At 47.2% G+C, this 22,738-nt stretch overlaps 2 protein-coding genes and 1 long non-coding RNA gene across 5 annotated transcripts in view; 1 reads left to right on the top strand and 2 right to left on the bottom strand.

The window, feature by feature from the left end:
- Positions 1-6,538, bottom strand: part of CTDP1 (CTD phosphatase subunit 1) — a 74,153-nt gene extending 67,615 nt beyond the window's left edge. The window contains exon 1 of one of the 3 annotated variants that reach the window (XM_019014211.4): positions 6,051-6,538. In XM_019014211.4, coding sequence (XP_018869756.3) covers positions 6,051-6,364 — 314 coding nt within the window. In that variant the 5' untranslated portion in view covers positions 6,365-6,538. The remainder of the gene's footprint in view (positions 1-6,050) is intronic. The other 2 variants (XM_004059573.5, XM_063699329.1) reach the window with 2 other exon arrangements.
- Positions 185-5,612, bottom strand: LOC109024022 (uncharacterized). Its single transcript, XR_002003502.4, has 2 exons — positions 4,796-5,612; positions 185-462 (listed from the first exon to the last, which is right to left on the bottom strand). It is a non-coding gene; the product is annotated as an uncharacterized lncRNA (long non-coding RNA).
- A 29-nt stretch (positions 6,539-6,567) lies between the features above and the next one.
- LOC109023936 (uncharacterized) overlaps positions 6,568-22,738 on the top strand; it is a 42,264-nt gene continuing 26,093 nt past the window's right edge. The window contains exon 1 of the mRNA XM_019013742.2: positions 6,568-6,919. Coding sequence (XP_018869287.1) covers positions 6,697-6,919 — 223 coding nt within the window. The 5' untranslated portion in view covers positions 6,568-6,696. The remainder of the gene's footprint in view (positions 6,920-22,738) is intronic.

The raw sequence follows: 22,738 nt of genomic DNA, 5'->3' as shown, positions 1-22,738 counted from the left end.
ACCCTTAGGTGACGATGTTCATGCACTGACTGAAGCACATTTAGAATTTCAGAGGCTTCTACTCCCTCATCACAGAACAATAAATTCGGGGACTAATCTTAGGTTGCAGCCTATTCTAACTGTATTACTATTTCTCAGAGATTCTCATTCCAAAATCTACAAAGCAATAAAGACAGCAATACCGTTATTGTTGGAACGATCTTCATTTTATTCAGCAATGTTTTTCCTGCTTTTCTGTAGCACTCTCACACCCTGTGCTGGTGAATGCAGATGCTCTTCCTGTGGACACGCTACAGGCACAGGTACAGTCTGTCAGACGTCATCAACCCTCGCACACGGCCTCGACCTGTTAGTTCTCACCGGTCACCGCAGGCTCCCAGATCATTTTAGGTACCTTCCCCTTTCTGTGGCGATTTAAATACCTCCCTGTGAGTGACTGGGAAAAAGCCAAAGCAAAGAAATCTGCAGGAAAAAAAAGACTTAGTTTCTGAAAGATGGTGACCTGTCAGAATATTTTCTATTAAAATAATTGTACTCCACATAAATATTATAAAAGCAGACAAACACTATTGTTCTAGCTACTCCCCACACACTAGGAATCTCCAGGGCTGAAACCTGGTCTACAGAGAGCAGCACGCAGAGAACCAAGGACAGACGCTCTCTCAAGGGCCTGAGCACACCACGAGGCATCTGCACCGTCCTCCTCACCAGGACCCTCACACCCCGTAAGGGGCACCGCGGAGAAACTGGGAGTAGAGACCACGAGGCATCTGCACCGTCCTCCTCACCAGGACCCTCACACCCCGTAAGGGGCACCGCAGAGAAACTGGGAGTAGAGATCACGAGGCATCTGCACCGTCCTCCTCACCAGGACCCTCACACTCCGTAAGGGGCACCGCAGAGAAACTGGGAGTAGAGACCACGAGGTCCCTGCACCGTCCTCCTCACCAGGACCCTCACACCCCGTAAGGGGCACCGCGGAGAAACCAGGACTAGACACCACGAGGCATCTGCACCGTCCTCCTCACCAGGACCCTCACACCCCGTAAGGGGCACCACAGAGAAACTGGGAGTAGAGACCACGAGGCATCTGCACCGTCCTCCTCACCAGGACCCTCACACCCCGTAAGGGGCACCGCGGAGAAACCAGGACTAGACACCACGAGGCATCTGCACCGTCCTCCTCACCAGGACCCTCACACCCCGTAAGGGGCACCGCAGAGAAACTGGGAGTAGAGACCACGAGGTCCCTGCACCGTCCTCCTCACCAGGACCCTCACACCCTGTAAGGGGCAGGGCAGGTCCAAACTTCTTGGAACCTCAGTTTCTTTCCAATGGAGTGAGGAGGTTCTTACTTCTGCCAGATAGGATGAAGCCCGACAAAAACATACAATCTTATTAAAGATCAAAACGACAATCTAGTGACTATTGTAACTTCACCCAAATGCAGTGTTTTTAAGTTCCCAGAATGGTTCTTTGTCTAAAAATAACCACTGATGCGGTTAGGATAAATGTTGCTGGTAACAACAATGCAGGCAACAAGGGCACGGACCCACCTTGCCTGGTGACAACAACGCAGGCAACGAGGGCACGGACCCACCTTGCCTGGTGACAACAACGCAGGCAACGAGGGCACGGACCCACCTTGCCTGGTGACAACAACGCAGGCAACGAGGGCACGGACCCACCTTGCCTGGTGACAACAACGCAGGCAACGAGGGCACAGACCCACCCTGCCTGGTGACAATAGTGAAGGTAACAAGAGCAGGGACCCACCTTGCCTGGTGACAACAATGCAGGCAACGAGGGCACGGACCCACCCTGCCTGGCTGGTGCTTTTCACAGGTCCACTCACACCTGCTATTTATAGAGGGAGGTTTCACGGGGCCACAGGTTCCATTACCTCTCTCCGCAGTGCTCCGCCTCAGTAACCGACACTAAGCTGCACAAGGCTCACTCACACATACCCACGTGGGATTCTTCTTTCTTTGTTAAAATTCCATGCTATAAAGAACGGTTTAGACTGACGTTCTAATCTACGCTCTGGAGCAGCGCGTACTCTGCTCCTCGGCACTGTGAGCATGCTGGCTGCACATGTACAAGCAACATCCACACCTCTCAGTTTCTCAAACACAGTCTCAGCTAAACAAGTTACTGTCAAGCAGCCGGCGGCCAGTGGGGTCAAGAGCCACCTTCACTAAGGTGATGGCACACAAGCGACGCTTGAGCTTAGCACACTCAGGCTGCTGCCGCTGTCTGCTCTCTGCAAGCTCCAGTTTAGCAGATTTAATGCTATGTTTTCAAAGATACTTCCTGTTATTCCTGAAAAATAAGTATTTTTATAAGCCCTGTGAAAGGATCAAGATAAAGGAACAACAATGGGTAGGCACCCCCCAGTCCCAAAACCGTCCTGGGCCAGAAGCTAATTCATAACACCTGCAGGGTGAACACGGCGACCAAGCCTCAAGAGAGACAGGCTGTCCTCCCCGTAAATCCCACACCTCGTCAGCAATGTCCTCAATAACACCCTCGGGAAATCTGATTTCCCAAGACTTTCTCCAAAGGCCCCTCACCAAGGAGCCACCAGGGCACGCAGGCAACCAGTAAGCCCTTGAGGGACCAAAACTGTGTGGCCACATCAAGGGCTTCACCCAAGCCAGAATTCCAACGTCAGATCGCCTGCACATTCCTCAGGCAGCCGCCCTGAAACCCCGTTTCTGACACCTGAGTTTCTGATCCATCAGCTGGGCGGGACCTGCTCTCTCTCACCAAGAGCCACGGGGTTCCATTGGCGCTGGGAGGTCCCTGTTAAAAGGGACCTCCTTTCAGCCCAAGCCCAGGAGCAGATTCTGCACCTCCCCTGCCCTCACATGCAGATGAGCTGAAGCCAGGGTTGGAGCCTCCACAAAAGCAGCTGTGGATTCTGCCCATGCTTGTCTATACAAGTGCGTGTTATTTGCATAATCTGAAAGGGGTACTCTAAGCATCAATCCACGATAATCAGTCTACAAACATTTAAAGCAAACTTCAACCAAATGCTTCCTCTCCCAGATAAAGATCTCAGGAATCTGCAACTTCAAGAAAACTTTTAGAGGTGGTCGAGATAAGTCAATTATAAAACAGCCCACGTGCAATTCTGGGAACTTGCTTAGTAAAAGTCAAACACCTGGCCTGGTGAGCAGAGTCAATGACGGTTGAAGGCAGTTCCTCTTCCCTGATGTCTTCACCTTCCAGCCTCCAAGTGGTGTGACACCACAGAAGAGAACCGCGGAGCTGTTGCTGGAAATGACCACACCAGCAATCAGAGAAAAAAAGAAAAACACAGGAAAAACCTTTTAAGTGAAAGTGACTCAGGCTCTCTAGAGGAAGGGAGATGCTCTTCACCAACCGACGTCCCAGAGGCGTCGCAGGGATCAGAACTAAACTCACACCCATCACCTTCCAACATCAGGATGGAATTATGCCCAATATTCTCTACTTCATCACAAAGCGGCACAACCTATTATGGAAAGACTTCCATATTTAATCAGTCCCTCAGTCTCACGGGGGACGGGCTGCAGGACTCCTTCAGATACCAAATTCCACATCCACAGATACTCAGGTCCCGCAGTCAACCTGGAGAACCCACGGATCCAGAAAGTCAGCCCTCTGTATAAACAGGCTGGGCTCCACACCCAGCAAACAGTGTCGGGCGTGGAACCCACGGATGCGAACAGCAGACGATTTACTGAAAAACATCTACATAAAGGTGGCCCTGGCAGACCAAAGCAAGTTGTTCGAGGGTCAGCTGTAAATTGTGTATAAAGAGCTGCTGAGCTGGAACTCAACGTCCTGGAGAAATCCATCACTGTTGGGCTTTAAGCAAAAGCTGCGGAGATTTCTACCTGCAACTCTCTACGGAGAGACGTCAGCAAAGCCACCACAAGTCCACACTGCAGGGCGCTACTCCCATCACAGGGGTGCTGCCAGAGAAACGCACTTGTAACCCACCCTGTTCACAAAATCTGTCAACAAGTGACTGAATCTAGTAATTTTCAACTGTGTTCCACGAAGGTGCAGCAGGCATTTTGGGGAGGCCAACACATACCGGCTCCCAACGGCAGCCCCCCAGAGCCAGGGCAGCGTCATCTGGACCACACGGAGCCGACCGTCAGCAGCATGGACTCCTGCTGCAAATGCACCTCCCGAATTCAGCTGGCTAATGCAACTGCGAGGCAGGAACCTGATTCCAAACAGACGACCGGAACTGCCAGGGCACATGCACACAGGGCTTTAGACTAAAGCCTTTCCAGTCGCTCCTTCCTGGATCTATGGCACCCACGCCCACTGCACGGGCAGGAACACCTCCGGAAATGCTGACGTCAAACCACCACCACCACACTCCCCAGGACGCTCATAAAACTCATGTACACAAACCCACAGGAGTACACAGAAACGGGGAAGGAGGCACCTCAAATTCCAGGCAGCACCGTCTGTGGCTTTCTCTAAGGCAAGGATTTACCTGCCGCCCATGGACTGGAGGCAGAGAGATGAGCCTCCTGGAACCAGAGGGACACCTGGTGCCACACAGACGCTCCATCTGAGGAGAAATGATATCACATCCGTGTCTCAAAGGGCCCTGTGAGGTACCCCAAGATCTCAAACAGCACCTCCCTGTAAACACTACTGACTGCTGGGAACCCGTCATCAAGCTCATGACCTGGCTGGCTGACTGATGCACTGGGTTGGTTTTATTCACTAGACTGACTGAACATGGAATTTCAATACTAACTTGCCACATAACCAAGTTACTCACCTGTCTAGGCCAAAGCGGCCCTTTCTGTACAATCAGAGGAACAGAATGAAACATCAGTAGGGCTCTTCCATCCTGGGGTTTTCGGTCCAGGGAATACACCAGCATTGGGGTCTGCCTCCACAATCCTCCCAGGAATGGCCAGTGCCCACTGAGGAAGCCGTGCAGGCATTTTCTGGGAGGCAAGGCCCTGAACCTCCCAGCCCCACCCACCAGCACGCAGCGGGCAGGAGTGAGTGCCCGTGCCGAGGGTCAAGGACCCAGGCTCTGTCTCCAAAGGAAGCGGAGCCAGGACGTTCTGGGGCTGTGACGGGAAGACTCCTGTCCCAGTCCGCACTCTTGGGGAACCAGATGCAGAGAAGATCCTCAACAAACACAGGGTCAGGGCAAGCCAAAGGGACGAGGAGCCGCGGCTGCCGAGGAGGGAAGAGAGTGGCATCCCCAGAAGGAGCGGCACCTTTCCCAGAGGGAGCTCACGCCCGGCCCACTGCGGGCTGGAGTGTCCACCTCTCCCTGGAGTTTCTGTTCTCACAATCAAAACTACCAAAGCCAGGCGCACATGCGTGTCCACTTGCCCGCCCATCCCAGAACACAAGGGTAGATTCAGACATGGCTGGACACTTCGGTGCTACGGAAACATATCCCCTTCTGGGGTCAGAGCACAGTTACTGAGAGCTGTGGAGTCTGTCACACGCCCACGTCACCCTGAAGCAGCCTGCGACAATGCCCATTGTGGTCAACCACGGGGCCACTGCCTTCGCTGCAGGTCTGGGTTCCGCCCGTTCCTTAGCCACGAAACAGAACTGCACCAGGTTTTACAACTGCGTTTCACAAAGTTTACAAAAATTTAAAGATGTACACACACCCAACAGTTTATATTTCAATAACAGGTCTGGAGCCTGCCTGATGACTCTTGTGCTCACAGCCACCCATGAGTTTTCCTAAGTCACGAAGGTGGAGCTAAAGGAAGGGGCGAGGACTATCACTGCAGAAAGAAAGAAACAAACATCGCTTTTCTAAACAGTAACTTCGTGTCGCTACGCAGGACCCTTTCCTTTTATCTCAAAATGCTCCCCGTTGGTAAAACCACAGGTGGTGACTATCCAGTTTTAGGGGAGAAGCGCAGTGTCTGCGTCCCGCTTTATCGCTCCCTCACCAGGGGCGCCCCTGCCCACCGCGGACGCAGCAGCCCGGGGGTCCTCCAGGATCCCTTCCCGGAGCCGCCCGCCCTCGGCCCCGCCCGGCTCAGCACACTCACCCTGGGGCGACCACCTGGCCCGGCTGCGCGCACAGCTCCCGCACCACGCCCGCGCGCTCCGACCTCAGCCTGCGTTCCGGCCGCGCGGGGCGCACGCAGCCCCCGGAGGCTACACGGGACTGAGAGGCCCCGGCGGACTGCGCGGAGGCGGCGGCCTCGAACACGGCCAGCACCGAGCCGATGCGCACGGCCGCGCCCGCCGCCACCCTCCACTCCAGCAGGCGCAGCGGCGCGGGCCCCGGGCAGCGCACCTCGGCCACAGCCGCCGTCGGGGCGCCCTCGGCAGGAACGCGACCCGCGGCCGGCACCTCCATCGCGGACAGAGGGCGGGCGGTCGGTCGGTACGGGGCCTGCGCTGCGCTCAGAGCGCAGCGCCTACCGCGGCGGCACAACCCAGGCGGCGACGCTGCAGTTTCTCTCGGTACCGGCTTCCACCCGCCGCCTAGCCCGCGCCGACTTCCTGGAGGGCGCGTGACGTCACGGCAAGGGCGCCGCGTGCGTGCGTACGTGCGCGTGTAAACACGAGCGCCGCGCGGGGCCGGGGCCGGCTCCGTCCTGGGACCAACCCTGCTTGCCGGCCGTGAAGAACTGCGTTCCTGAGCCCTACCTACTTTTCCTCGGAGCGCCGGCACCGTGGAGCAGCGGCATGCAACGCGGGCCGCTGTCCCCCAGTCCCAGTGACGGTCTTGGCGCGCTCGGAACTACGTATCCCGGCGTGCACCGCGGGCAGGGCATGGCGGGACTACGAGTCCCAGCGTTCAACGCAGGCCTGCGTGCCATTACCCCGTCACGCGCCGAGACCCAGCCTCCCGAGACTACGAGTTCCGGCATGCTCCGCGAGCCGCTCTCCTCGACTCCCATCGCGCACTGCGAGTCGCAACGTCGCGGGACTACGGGTCCCGGCATGCCTTGCGCGCCGCGGGGCCCAGAGACCTGAGGCTGTCGGCGTCCTGGTGGCCCCGCCTCGTGTCCCACCCGGACCCCACGCCGCGGGAGCTTGGGGGCTGCGGTCTTCTCTTCCTCCGACCTCACCTTCGATGCGGAAGCGCAGGGGCAGGTGTGCCGCCCTCGGCCCGCGCAGGCGGTGGGCCCGTCTGGGGCAAGGCGCCCGGAAGCGCCTGGTTGGTTCAGAAAATCGGACTGCAGCGGGAGGGCGGGCACCGGCGCGTGGTCTCAGTGGCCCCAGGCGAACCCTGATGAGCAGCAGCCGCAAGTGGCTTACTAAAGGAGCCACTTTCTACGTTTGTCTGGAATTTACGTGAATTAAGCTGGCGGGCGGGCGGCCAGGCCTGTAGTCTCAGCACTTTGGGAGGCTCAGCGCTTCGGGAGGCTGTGGCGGGCGGATCACCTGAGCCTGGGAATTGGAGACCAGCCTGCGCAACGTAGCAAGACCCTATCTCTAAAACAGATTCATTAATACTTAGCCAGGCCCGGTGGCTGAGGTCCCAGCTACTCAGCAGGCCCAGGCTGGCCTGAGCCAGACCGCTCTGGACTGTTTTTATTTTTTCAGCCTTAATACCTGCTAGAATTTTTTTTTTACTATGTATCTTTGTCCTTACATATTTAAATTTTATGTACAATTGAGATTATCCTGTATTTGCTTTTTCCCCCTCACTTTTATGTGGTGACTTTTCTCATGTTAGGCTGAATACTAACATTTTGGAAACTGTCGGCCTGAAAACGAGCGGAGACACAGTTTCTCTAAGTAGAGAGTTTATTTGGGCCACACTTGAGCACAAATTCAAGGCGCCCTGAATGTGTACTCCGATTAGCAGTTAACAGTGGATTTTAAAGGCAAAAGAGGGGGCCAGGGAGTGGACTAATAGGAACTTGTTTGTGAGGAATTCTCACTGGTTTACAGAAATAACATTGATTAGTGACTGACTATATGTTGTTCAGCTATTGAGTGTGGGTATAGTGTCCAGTGTGGCGTCATTAGATTAATTTATAGCTGTTTGTGGCACTGTTGCCACCAGTAGCAGTTTAAAGAGGTGAACACAGGTCAAGGGGTAGTAGGGCGCGATTGTCGCCTCATTTGAATGTCTCTCTCGGCCTGATAATTAAAAGGACTCGCGTTCCTCAGATAAAAATTCTCTTTTCTCAAAACCATTTAAATGTGGTAATTAGAATGGCCCAGAAGGGGCACAGTGCTTTTTAGCCCTCGCCATTACTTGCTCTTAGGAGTGCATTTTTTGTAGCTGTGGGTTTTTGACTATCTCTGCTGCTTTCTCCAGCCCCTACCCCCGTGACTACAGGGGAAAACGTGCGGCGCTCACGAGAGAGCCTTTATGGGATTTTTTAAAAATGGGGATCGTGGGAAAATGGCACCAGCAGTCACAGTTTTTCAGTTTCTCACAATCCCATAAAAACAGAGCAACCAGGTAACAAAACTAAAGCATGGGCAACATTTACAGACCACTGGATGGTGAAGAATTCCCATGAACCCCTGGTTCACACTGTAAGGACACACTACTCAGCATGGGCAACATTTACAGACTACTGGATGGTGAAGAATTCCCGTGAACCCCTGGTTCACACTGTAAGGACAGACTACTCAGCATGGGCAACATTTACAGACCACTGGATAATGAAGAATTCCCATGAACTCCTGGTTCCAACTGTAAGGACACACTACTCAGCTGTAGCCTGAAGCCGCCTCCTTACATACTGTAAGTTTAGCCTATAGGTTTCTCCATACGTAGTGAACAGTCATCTAATTGGATGTGTGGACACTGTAACCTACTCTTGAATCAGTCACAGGCAGCAGCACTTCAAACTCTGTTCCAATAAGCCAGACACGAGCTGTAGCCACCCTGCTGTTTGCAGGCCTCACCTCTGCCTTCTGTGCCTCACTCCCTTTTCTGTCCGTAAGTCTTTGGCCACATAGCGGCACTGGAGTCTCTCTCAGCCTGTTGTGGTTTGAGGGGCTCCCTGATTCCTGAATCATTCTTTGCTCAATTAAACTCTGTAAAATTTAATGTTTCTGAAGTTTTCCTTTGAACACTACCAACAGCGCAAGCCCAGGGTGATGTTGGGGCCTGCGGGAGAGAAAGTAGGGGGGCCAAGGGCTCCACACTCACTGTGTGAACAGGTTTGTCTCAAAGGTTGTTGGTACGTATCAGCATTCCCTATTTGAACCTGTTCCCACCAGCAATATGTGAACTTTGGTTTGAAAAAATAATTCTGTAAAATGGGAAGAACCGTGTGTTATGTAGGGACTTTGAAATACAGACCTCGATGGAACTGACAGACTGATCTAGGTAGACAGATGTAGACATCCCTAGATGATTACAGCTCCAACCTGGATAGATGCCATGTAGTCTTCCAGTTAGAGATGCTATACAGCCAATGAAACTTAACCATGTCTTTAATAGGTGTGCCACCTTTTGTTAAAATTAGCTATCTTACAAGTATCATGAGAAAAAACATTAGTATCAACAGATTGAAACATTTATTGGGAAGAAAGTGAGGCCACAGTCAGGAAAAATAGCATAAGCCACAACCTCTTAGTCAAGAATCTTAGAAACAGCTGTGTTTCGTGTGTTTCAGAACTGAATTGTTCTGATTTTAGGAAAGTGACGTGTGCATATTCCACTTGGGGCCTGGGTAACACCCTCATCAAACTGATATTCCTGCAGCAAAATACAAGCAGGACGAAAAGGATCATGGGTCGTCTCGTGCCAATTCAGGTTAGACTTTCCTGCCAAATGAAGTACACAAAACTTTCCATGTTTAGAACTATGAATTTGGGCCAGGCACTGTGGCTCACGCCTGTAATCCCAGCACTTTGAGAGGCCGAGACAGGTGGATCACTTGAGCCCGGGAGTTCAAGACCAACCTGGGCGACATAGTGAGACCTCATTTCTACAAAAAATTAGCTGAGTGTGGTGGTGTGCACCTGTCTGGAGTCCCAGCTACTCAGGAGGCTGAGGTGGGAGGATCCATTGAGCCTAGGAGGTCAAGGCTGCAGTGAGCTGTGATTGCACCACTGTCCTCCAGTCTGAGCAACAGAGCGAGACCCTGTCTTAAAAAAAAATGGATACTGGGGCCACAGATAAGAGGTATGGGACTGTAATGCAGTCACCTTTACGTAGTGGCCCAGGGGAAAAGGAGGAATCCCACTCCCCAGAATTCTAGTTTTATCCACGTCTCGGGTGGTTTTGGTGAAACCTGGAAGGATTCTGTGGTCACTTTTCCTCACTGATGTATGTTTCCTCCAAACTCAACTGTGTCATTTGATTAGCATGCAAGGGTCTGTGCTAGCAAGGCCAGAACAAAAGGAGGTTAAGGGGAAGGCAGCAGTTGTAGGAATAGAATATGGCCTTGGGGAGTCCAAGATCTCCTGGGGCTGGGTATCTGTGTGTGAACATCATCTGCACGTATGTGACTATGCTTGGGGCCCTTTAACTGTTTCACAGGCCAACATGTGGCCCCCAAGACCCTTATCTGACACCTTATGTGAAAACTCAGTGGATTAAAGACTAAACAAGAAATAAAGGTATACAATTTCTAGAAGAAAACGGGAAAAATTTATGACATTGGATTTAGCGGTGATTTGTTGGATATGACACCAAAGACACGGGCAACAAAAGTAAAACCAAGACGACATCAGGCTTAGAAACTTCTGTGCATCGAAGGACATAATCAATCTTTCCCTTCTGTACAGGGAAAAGGTAACCTGTGGAATGTGAGAAAATATCTGCAAATCATATGTCTGATAAGGGGTTAATATCTGGAATATATAGACAACCACCACTCAACAGTGAAACAAGTCACCTCATTTAAAAATGAGCAAGGGACTTCAACAGACACTTCTCTGAAGAGAATATACAGTCAGCACTCTATCGATGGGTTTTGCATCCCTGGATGTAACCAGCCAGGGATTGAAAATATTTTTATTAAAAAAATGTGCCCATGCTGAACATGTACAGACTTTCCTTCTCATTGTTCTCTAAACAATATAGTGTAACAACTATTTACGTAGCATTTACTTTGCATTAGCTATTATAAGTAATCTAGTGACGATTTAAAGGATGCAGGAGAGTGTGCATAGGTTACAGGCAAATACTCCCAGCATCCTTAGATTTTGGTCCGTGGGAGGTTCTGGAACCAGTCCCCCACAGATACCAAGGGACAGTCGTATTTACAGATGACCAGTAGGCACATGAAAAGATGCTCAAAATCACTGACCATTAGAGAAATGCGAACCACAGTCACAATGAGATAATCACTCCATACTCATGAGGATGGCTATGATGAAAAACAGCATGGAGTTAGGATGGCTGTGATGAAAACAGCATGGAGGTTTTCCTCAGAGTTAGCATGTGATCCAGGAATCCCACCTGTGCGTATTTACCCAAAGAATTGAAAGCAAGGTCTAAAGAGCCACTTGCACACCATGTTCACAGCTGCACTGTTCACAGTAGCCAAGAGGCAGAAACAACATAGCGTCAATCAACAGATGAATGGACAAGCCAGGTGGCCTGTCTGTGAGATGGGATATTATTTAGCCTTAAAAAGGAATGAAGGCCAGGCACAGTGGCTCATGCCTGTAATCCCAGCACTTTGGGAGGCCGAGGTGGGCGGATCACGAGGTCAGGAGATCGAGACCATCCTGGCTAACATGGTGAAACCCCGTCTCTACTAAAAATACAAAGAATTAGCCGGGTGTGGTGGCGGGCACCTGTAGTCCCAGCTACTCGGGAGGCTGAGGCAGGAGAATGGTGTGAACCGGGGAGGCGGAGCTTGCAGTGAGCCGAGATCGCGCAACTGCACTCCAGCCTGGGCGACAGAGCAAGACTCCATCTCCAGAAAAAAAAAGGAATGAAATTCTGACCCATGCTACAACATGGGTGAACCTTGAAGAAACTATGCTAAGTGAAATAAGCCAGCTGCAAAAAGGCAAATACTGTCTTTTTTTTTTTTCTTTTGAGACAGAGTCTTGCTCTCTTGCCAAGCTGGAGTGCAGTGGCATGATCTTGGCTGTGCAATACTGTCTTATTCCCCTTCTGTGAGATGCCTAAAGTCAAATTTATAGAAACAGAAAACAAAATGGTAGTTACCAGGGCTGGGGGCAGGGTGGGCAGTTGTTTGATGGGTACAGAGTTTTAGTTTTGCCCGGTAAAAAAAATTCAGACCAATATGAATAAATAATGCTACTAAAGTGTACACTTAAAAACAGTTAATATGGTAAATTTTATGTATTTTTTAACCACAATTAAAATGTATTATTATTATTATTATTTTTTTTTTTGAGATGGAATCTTGCTCTGTTGCCCAGGGTGGAGTGCGGTGGTGCAATCTCGGCTCACTGCAACCCCCATCTCGGGTTCAAGCAGTTCTCCTGCCTCAGCCTCCTGAATAGCTGGGACTACGGGCACCCACCACCATGCCCGGCTAATTTTTGTATTTTCAGTAGAGATGGGATTTCACCATGTTGGCCAGGCTGGTCTCAAACTCCTGGGTTCAGGTGATCCACCCACCTTGGCCTCGCAAAGTGCTGGGATAACAGGCGTGAGCCACCACACCCGGCCTGGAGTTAACATTTAAAAAGTGTGAGAGGCCTCTACTGGAATTAGATGATGATTTTTCAGACTTATTTTTAGAGATCACTTTGCAGAGTTCTGCTTAATTTGTGGCATAATAGAATAAATATTCCTATTTCTGAACTAAATAATCTGAGAATGTACGCATTTCATAACGTGAACCAGAATTGCTTGAGAAGCACAGAGGTAGTGGGAATTAAGTACATTTAAAAAAGCAAATTCCAGGTCTATTTAGATGCTCTTTAAAGACCATTGCCTGTGACACCTGTTTCTAAACGTTGATAATCTCTAGGCCAAAAAAGAAAAGAAAATGAAATGTTGACCAGTTTTTACTCCCCTTGATGACTTTCTTTTTTCCTTTTTTTACTTTCCTTTGTGATTTCTTTGTGAGTTCTTCCTAACTTCCCATTCAGGCCAAAATCATGAACATCTTTAGATGTTGGTTACACTGTGAATCTTAACACTGAGAACCCACTTACCTTGCTAAGCATCTCTGCAGAGGCAAGGATGGTGCTTATCATCGGGGGCAGATGACACTTTGCCAGCTGCTGTACCAAGTGCATTGCAGAGCCTGGTCTCATTTCATCTGCACCATGACTCACTGAGGTAGCTACGGTTTCCAGCTTACAGATAAGAGAGGAAAGCGAGGCCTGCGGAGGTTTGGGTGCTCAGCTGCACAGCCAGGAGGGGGCAGGACTGGCATCTGGAAGCCAGGTGGCTGACTGCAGACCCTGCTCCCGTTACCTCCACTAGAAATCTTTGTGATCTCAGCTGATGAAGGGGCCGTACTCCAGGGCCGTCAAAACGAAACGGGACAGCTTTTTCGATAAATACAATTTATCTGAATAATGTAGGAAATACAGAATATAGTTGATGTTTTGTTTGATGTTTTATTTTTGCCCTCCTTACAAGAGGACTGGCAGGAAGGGGACGGAGGCCGCTAGACTGGTCTGACTTCAGGGGCAGGTGAGAATGATGCCTTGGGCTGGGCTCACCGTGCCTAAGTGTGCAGTACAGAGAAGGCAAGGCTCTGGGGAGGTGAGGGCAGGCTGGCGGGTGGACGCAGCTCCCTGCTTGCCCCTGGTCCTGATGCCATTTGAAGGAAGATGTCAGGAGCCAGATCAGGGCAGCAAGGAGTGGAGGCTCCTTTCATTCCTCCATACCCACTAGCTGTCATATAAGGCAACAGTTCTGCCCCCTCAGGGAGCTGCCTCACTCAGGCCCACGTTCAGGTTCCGAGCTTTGAACTTCAGTCAGTGTGCCAGCTGTCTGCTGAATTTCAGTCTCAACATACGAGGAATGGAAGGAAATTTCTTTAGCTTGATAAACAGCCTCTACAAAAAACCTGTAGCTGACATCAGACTCAGTGCTTGAAGATGGGAGGCCTTCCCCTAAAATCAGGAATGAAACAAGAGCGGCTTGCCCCTTCTAGGTAATTGTGTAAAGAAGGCTCTAGCCAGGGCAGTTAGTCAAGAAAAAAAGCATCCAATTCAAAAGAAAGGTATAAAACAATCTCTAGAGATTGTTGAAGATAGCTTAATCTTTTATGTAAAAAAAGCCTATGGCAGGGCACAATGGCTCACACCTATGATCCCAGTGCTTTGGGAGGCCAAGGTGAGAGGACTGCTTGAGCCCAGGAGTTCAAGACCAGCCAGGGCAACACAGTGAGACCCCATCTCTACAAAACAAACAAACAAACAAAAAACCTATGGAATCTTTTTTTTTTTTTTGAGACGAGTTTTGCTCTTGTTACCCAGGCTGGAGTGCAGTGGCGCGTTCTCAGCTCACTGTAACCTCTACCTCCTGGGTTCAAGCAATTCTCCTGCCTCAGCCTCCCGAGTAGCTGGGATTACAGGCACCCGCCACCACACCTGGCTAATTTTTGTATTTTTGGTAGAGACAGGGTTTCACCATGTTGGCCAGGCTGGTCTGTAACTCCTGACCTCAGGTGATCTGCCCACCTTGGCCTCCCAAAGTGCTGGGATTACAGGCATGAGCCACCGCGCCCAGCTGGAATTCATTTTAAAAATCTTAGAAAAACCATGTTTAGCAATGTTGCAGGATATAAATTGTGTTTCTATATACCAGCAATGAAAAAGCCAAAATAAGCAAACAATTCTGTTTATAATAGCACCAAAAAGAATAAAATACTCAGGAATAGACTTAAGAAGTTCAAGATGTGAACGCTGAAAACTGCAAAGCATTGTTGAAAGAAAATAAAGAAGATTTAAATAGATTGAAAGATATCTCATGTTTATGGATCAGAAGACTTAATATTGTTAAGAAGGAAATATTTCCCAAATCGATCTATAGAGTCAATACAATCCTTTTCAAAATCCCAGCTGACGTTTATGCAGAAGTTGACAAGCTGATCCTAAAATTCATAAAAATGAAAGGGACCCAGGATAGAAGAAAGAATCTTGAAAAATTATTTGGAGTACTCAGAATTCCCTACAAAGCTGCAGTAATCAAGACAATGTGGTACTGACATCAGGATAGAAATGTAGATCAATGGAATAGAATTCCAGTCTAAATAGAATTTAGAGTCCAGAAGTAAACCCTCATATTTATGGTCAACTGATTTTCAAGGATGTGAAGACATCTTATTGGGTGAAATAAAAGTGTTTTCAACAAATGGTGCTGACAATATGTAAATGACCAGTGAACATATGACAAGATGTTCAGTGTCTTTAAAGGTCAATGTATTAGTCTGTTCTCACACTGCTAATACATACATACCTGAGACTGCATAATTTATAAAGGAAAGAGGTTTAATTGACTCAGTTCCACAGGGCTGGGGAGGCCTCACAATCATGGCGGAAGGCAAAGGAGGAGCAAAGTCATGACTTACATGGCGGCGGGCAAGAGAACGTATGCAGGGGAACTGCCGTTTATCAAACCATCAGATCTTGTGAGACTTATTTGCTATCCTGAGAACAGTGCATGGAATTCCCACCCCCATGATTCAATTACCTCCCACCGGGTCCCTCCCACGACGTGGGAATTATGGGAGCTACAATTCAAGGTGAGATTTGGGTGGGGACACAGCCAAACCATATCAGTCAGGGATCTGCAAATCAAAACCACAATGAGAAACCACCTCATACCTGTCAGGATGGTGCTATGGCTTGAGTGTGTCCCACAAAGTTCATGTGTTGGAAACCTGATCCCCAGTGCAACTGTGTTGAGAGGTGTGGCCTATAAGAGGTGATTAGGCCGTGACAGCTCTGCCTTCGTGAATGGCTGATGCTGTTATCAAAGGAGTGGGTTCGTGATTACGGACGTGAGTTCCTGATGAAAGGGAGCTTGGCCTTCTCTTGCTCTTGTTCTCACACACACTGTTGCCTGTTGCCTTCTGCCATGGGATGACCCAGCAGAGGACCCTCAGCCTCTTGCTCTTGTTCTCACACACACTGTTGGACCCTCAGCAGTTGTGGCCCCTGGATCTTGGATTTTTCCACCTCCAGAATCCTGGGTCAAATACATTTCTTTTATTTATAAATTCCCCAGTCTCTGATATTCTGTTATAGCAACGCAAAATGGACTAAGACAGATGGCTATAATAATAAAAACGATAAAAATAGTAATGTGATTATATTGGGTCATCCTGTAACAAATGGACCACACTAATGCCAGATGTTAACAATTGCAGAAACTGGGGGTGAGGGGATGGAAGAGTATGTGGGAATTCTTTGTACTCTCTGTGCATTTTTTCCCTAAACCTAAAAATACTCCAAAAAATAAAGTGTATTAAAATAAAAGACAGTAACAGGTGATTCAGTGGAGAAATTGGGACCTTCATAAGTTGCCAGCAGGAATGTAAAATGGTGCAGCAACCTTGGACAACATTTGGCCTCAAAATGTTAAACATTAAGTTGTCTTATGACCCAGAATTCCTAAGTGTATGCCCAGGAGAATTGAAAATATATGTCCATATGAAAACTTGTACCTAAATATTCATAGCGGCACTTTTCACAATAGGTAAAAGGTGGAAATGACCTAAACGTTCACCAAATGATTAATGGATAAACAAAATTGGTATGTCCATGAAATGGAATATTATTTGGCCATAAAAAATGAAGTTCAGATACATGGTACAACATGGATGAACCTTGCAAACATCATGCTAAGTGAAATAAACCAGGCACAAAAGACCACATGCTGTACGATTATATTTGTATGAAGTGTCCAGAAGAGGCAGGTCTGTAGGGACAAAATATAGACCAGCACTTGCTCAGGGCTGGGGGAGTTAGCAGGTGCATGGGAAACGAGGGGTGACTGCTAAGGGTACGGGGTTTCTTTGGGGGGAGATTAAAATATTCTGAGACTGGATTATGGTGACGATTCCATAATCCAGGATATGTATTAAAACGATTGAATTGCATGCTTTAAATTTGATGATTTGTAAACTATATCTCTACAAAACTGATACAAAATGTAAACCACATTTCTCACTGAAGAAGTTTTGGGTGACCCTGCCGTAAGTTGATGCCTACTGTGAGAGCACAGTATCATGATGCAAAAATGTTTGTTGAACCTCAAAGCTCACTAGATGAGGCACAGATGAGAAAACCTAATGCTTCTGTCAACCTAAAGATAGAGCATTGCAATGGGAATATGCGTTCCACAGTAAACGCTGCATATTCAGACAGGGAAGGAATCACATAATTATTCTGAGATAATTGTCCTCAGTACAGAGATCGGTAACAAGGACGATCCAGTCTGGGGCTGGACAGGCAATTGCTGGGCAGGTGTTCTTGCCAAAGCACATTTTGTGTAAGGTTGTGATAGCCTTGGTGTAAGGTTGTGGGTTTTGTCATCATTTTTGTTATCAATATACAAGCATGAGAACCCTCTCTTCAAGGCCTTCCCTGACTCTATTTGTCAGGAGTTTTTGTTTGTTTGTTTGCTTGTTTGTTTTTCTTTAAACTAGTGAATCTTTTTTGACTTTTTTTTCTTTAACACTAGTGACCCTTTTTTGACTCTGACAATTTTCGCATTTCCTCTTCTGATCAAGATCTTTCTTTAAAAGCCTCACTGATCAATCAACCTGTGGTTGGGTTTTGATGCCTCTCCGTGCTGGGATGGACCTGTCATCGTTGGTGGTCTCACCCCACTTTGAGGGGAATGACTGGTGACTAGGATCCAGTGTCAAAACCCTTTTAGCCACATCTGAGCAGCAAGGGAGGTTTGAAGGGAGTGGCTCCCTGGATAAGTCTACCTGGAGTGCATTGTTAAGTGCAATTTTGTCTTTTCCATGATCTTTTGCTATCACCTGAAAGTGCTGGGCCAGCATTATATTATTAGGAGTTGTACTTCTGCAGATCAATTAACAAGTAGCCAGGCATGGTGGCTCATGCCTATAGTCCCAGCTACTCAGGAGCCTGAGGTGGGAAGATTGCTTGAGTCCAGGAGTTCAAGGCCAGCCTGGACAACATAGCAATATCCTATCTCAAAAAAATTATCTTTATTCCTATGTATCCTAGATGGAAAAAAAATGACAAGTAACAGATACAAAGTTTAAAAAGGGGAAATAAAAAGTAAAATTAATAGTAATGTGACAATCCCAGTTTGTATCCATGAACCTGGTAGGCTTAAAGACAATTGAATGAATCAATGACCATAGGGAATTAGGTAAGACTTGAATGATGTGGCCTGTTTTCTTCTTTTGTGTATATGGGTCTCAACTTTCCCAGAGGAATTTATCCAGGTACCACAGTAAGAAATGCACAGGCATTTTCTTATTTAACCAATGAATACTAAAGGATTTTTTTTTTTTGAGATGGAGTTTCACTCTTGTCGCCCAGGCTGGAGTGCAGTGGTGTGATCTCAGCTCACTGCAACCTCCGCCTCCCGGGTTCAAGTGATTCTCCTGTCTCAGCCTCCTGAGTAGCTGGGATTACAGGAGTGCACCACTGTGCCCAGCTAATTTTTGGTATTTTTTAGTAGAGACGGGGTTTCACCATGTTGACCAGGCTGGTCTTGAACTCCTGACCTCAGGTGATCCACCCGCCTCGGCCTCCCAAAGTGCTGGGATTACAGGTGTTACTAAAGGATTTTTAAAGGTTACGTTCTGTTAAGTTACCAGCAGAAGCTACTGATTGTGAAATTTCAATTTCATCATTATCCTGTCAAGTGAAAAGGATAGACATTAAGAGGAGTTGAGGAGTTAGAGTCTCCTTATGATATGGAGTCTTGTTCCAACGTCCAGGGAAAACTGTTTACAACATGAAAACATCAACTTTTCCTCCCAGTTTGCAGCTTGAATATCTCTGGTTGTGGCATCAAGCAGTTTGGTGAACCTTATGTGTGGACCATACATCAGGCATGAGGCTTGTTTCTTAAAATGTGTTTAGGTTCGTCTTACAGGGCTTTAGAAGAGAAGCAGTTTTAGTTTTTAGTTGGAGAATTATAGCCAAACAATGAAGAAAATTAGGAGAATTCAGGATCTAGCCCATTCTACAGGTAGATAAGAACTCGAAAACAAGGCTCAGAGCTACAGTCTAATAACAGGGGTATGATAGTTTTTCTTTAGAAACATACCTTTTTCTCCCTACACTGATGACATAGGTTATCAGATTTAAAAACCTCTCGAGGCTAGAAAGCCAAACCTGGGCAGATATTTGATTGTACTTACAACCTGAATGTTCCTGGGCCTGCCAGGAAATTACAATTTTTATTTACTGATTGTAAGGCTGGAAAGTCTTAAAACCAGGCTTTCTATGGATACCTTCAAATATGATATTCAGTCAAAACCTCTGTACTATAATCAATGTTTCCAATTGTATCCTGCTGTAAAGAGAGAATAGGTTTTTGTTGAACTTATATAAATAATTATATTGTACTTAAAACTAAGAATATACATGAATAGTTTCCAAATTTTGGAACAATCAAGTAAACAGTAAAATCAAATGCCTCCACCTTTGTTCACTAAACTATACCAAATTATTGTAAACTATAGACAGCTTTTGAGAGACAGTTTTCTTAAATCTGGAAAATAAAACATGTAGGTAAAGAACTTACAATGTTTCAAATAAAAGTCATTAAAACGTGTTAATTTTTAAATTTCATATAATTAGTATTTTGTTTTGCTTGATCTTGGTTAGCAGTGTCATGGACCCGTCAGTTTCTTCATCAGAGTTCTGGAAATTCTTTTTCCGTTCATGATCTTAAAGTTATCAGAAATCTGTGTCCAAGAGTTCTTGCAAGTCTTTTTATGAAAGGCAATTTGGGACTGTAGTTGATTGCAAATACTTTTAGGGAATAATCGAAAATAATAACGAGAGAAGCCCAAAGGCTTAAAATGGCCATGGTTAAAAATCTGATGAAAATTCCTAATTATCAAGGAAATTTAGTTACTTACATACAACATATGGCTTTTTTGTTTTTTTGGCAGAATTTCCCTCTGTCGTCCAGGCTGGAGTGCAGTGGCACGATCTTGGCTCACTGCAAGCTCCACCTCCGGGGTTCACGCCATTCTCCTGCCTCAGCCTCCCGAGTAGCTGGGACTACAGGCACCCGCCACCATGCCCGGCTAGTTTTTTTGTGTTTTTAGTAGAGATGGGGTTTTCAACATGTTAGCCAGGATGGTCTCGATCTCCTGACCTCGTGATCCACCCGCCTCAGCCTCCCAAAGTGCTGGGATTACAGGCGTGAGCCACCGTGCCCGGCCAACATATGGCATTTTAAGATAACAACTGGAATCATGACTGACAGCTGGACTGATACCGGGACCATGAAACTTATAAACTTCACATCATCTTTAGAATGCATTAATAACATAGCCATACAAATATAGCTTCAGAAAAAATGTAATATAACAACCAAAATTATGACTGATAACATATTAGATTTCTATGAGTTTACATAATTTTTGAAACATGTCAACAACATACCCATAAATGTATGTGAAAGAAGATCTAGTATCACCTATAATTTGACAATGCTTCCCTACAATTTACCAAATAAGCCTAATTATTTAATGTCTCAACAAGACGAGAGATACATTTTTTGAGTCTCTCCAGGAGCACAAATAGAAAATCCAAAGTTAGTTCTAGGTCAAAAAGACTTAATTTGGTATTCTGATATTTGGAAAGCTTACCAAATATGTCAAAAAGTTTAAAACACTTGATCAAAACAGAATCACAGGGCCAGGCGTGGTGGCTCGTGCCTGTAATTCCAGCACTTTGGGAGGTTGAGGCAGGTGGATCACTTGAGGTCAGGAGTTTGAGACCAGCCTGGCCAACATGGTGAAACCCTGTCTCCACTAAAAACACAGAAATTAGCCAGGCGTTGTGGCAGGTGCCTGTAATCCTAGCTACTAGGGAGATTGAGGCAGGAGAATCGCTTAAATCTGGAAGGTGGCAGCTGCAGTGAGCTGAGATCGCACCACTGCACTCCAGCCTGGGCAACAGAGTGAGACTCCTGTCTCAAAAAAAAAATTACAAGTCATGTAAAATATTAATCATTCATTTAAGCAGAGTGATAGTTAAAATACTTCAAAAGCAAATACGGAAAGTTACATGAATGTAAAAGCCTTGACCCATTTAAAGCTCAGTTTTCCGCTTGAGTAATCAAAAACTTAATAAAAAACAAATGTAACTTGATAAAATGTAAAAGTGTCTTGTGTTTAGGCTAGTTACAAAAAGTAAAGAAGAACCTCCTGCTGTATTATTGCTTCTCCTTAGATAACCCAGAAGTCAAACCTGAAGAAAAGGGTACTTGAATTTAATTAGACACAGGAAGAGTGCGTCCAGGGTTATGAGTGTTCACTTTATCATAGAGGACTGTAAACAAGCAAAGGAGTGCCTGGAGCAGGGAATTACATGACTCTTAGTAACAGCACAGGAATTTTCTTGGTTACACAGAATAATCCAGACACATCAGGAAAAGCCGGCCAGGCCAGTGGCTCATGCCTGTAATCCCAGCACTCTGGGAGTCCAAGGCAGGAGGATTGCTTGAGCCCAGGAGTTCGAGACTAGCCTGGGCAACATAGGAAGACGCCCCCCATCTCTACAAAAAATGGGAAAAAAAGAAACATTTCAGGATTAAACATCAAAACCTCTTGCAATTTTCCTAAGGGCAAATCAATACTTTAAGAAAACCTTGTTCTAACATAGGTGATATGGTTTGGCTCTGTGTCCCCACTCAAATCTCCACTCCAGTTGTAATCCCTAGGTGATATGGTTTGGCTCTGTGTCCCCACCCAAATCTCCACTCCAGTTGTAATCCCTAGATGATATGGTTTGGCTCTGTGTCCCCACCCAAATCTCTACTCCAGTTGTAATCCCTAGGTGATATGGTTTGGCTCTGTGTCCCCACCCAAATCTCTACTCCAATTATAATCCCTATAATCCCACATGTTGAGGGAAGGACCCAGTGGGAGGTCGTTGGATCATGGAGGCAGTTTTCCCCGTGCTATTCTTGTGATAGTGAGTGAGTTCTCAGGAGCTCTGATGGTTTTATCAGGCAGTTTCCCTGCTCTTGCTTCTCTCTCTCGCCTGCCACCATGTAAGACATGCCTCTTCCCCTCTGCCATGACTGTAAGTTTCCTGAGGCCTCTCCAGCCATGAGGAACTGTGAGTCACTTAAACCTTATTTCTTTACAAATTACCCAGTCTCGGGTAGTATCTTTATAGCAGTGTGAGAATGGACTAATACAATAGGGGACCAAGATTTTTGGTTTTGTGCTACTTACCCTGATAGGAAATCTAATGAAGGCTCTGGACCAAAATTTTGGGTAAACAGTTTCCACGCAGTTTAAAAATAAAAATAAAAAACGCCATTTCTACCCCCACCCACCTCTTCTTTTTTTTTTTTTTTCATTTTCAAATGAGGTTAGGGCTAAATTTTCAAGTGTTTACATTTTAGCTAGGTGGGCCAGGCATGGTGGCTTATGCCTGTAATCCAAACCCTTTCGGAGTCTGAGGCAGGTGAATTACTTGAGCTCAGGAGTTCTACACCAGCCTGGGCAACAGAGTGAAACCCCATCTCTACAAAACGACAACAAAACTAGTCATGTCTGGTGGTGCGTGTCTGTTGTCCCACCTACTTGGGAAGCTGAGGCAGGAGGATCATTTGAGCCCAGGAGGTCAAGACTGCAGTGAGCCATGATTGTAACACCATACTCTAGGCTGGGTGACA

This window comes from Gorilla gorilla, chromosome 17, assembly GCF_029281585.2.
Source record: "Gorilla gorilla gorilla isolate KB3781 chromosome 17, NHGRI_mGorGor1-v2.1_pri, whole genome shotgun sequence".
Taxonomy (NCBI): Eukaryota; Metazoa; Chordata; class Mammalia; order Primates; family Hominidae; genus Gorilla; species Gorilla gorilla.
This window is presented reverse-complemented; position numbering and strand designations above follow the sequence as displayed.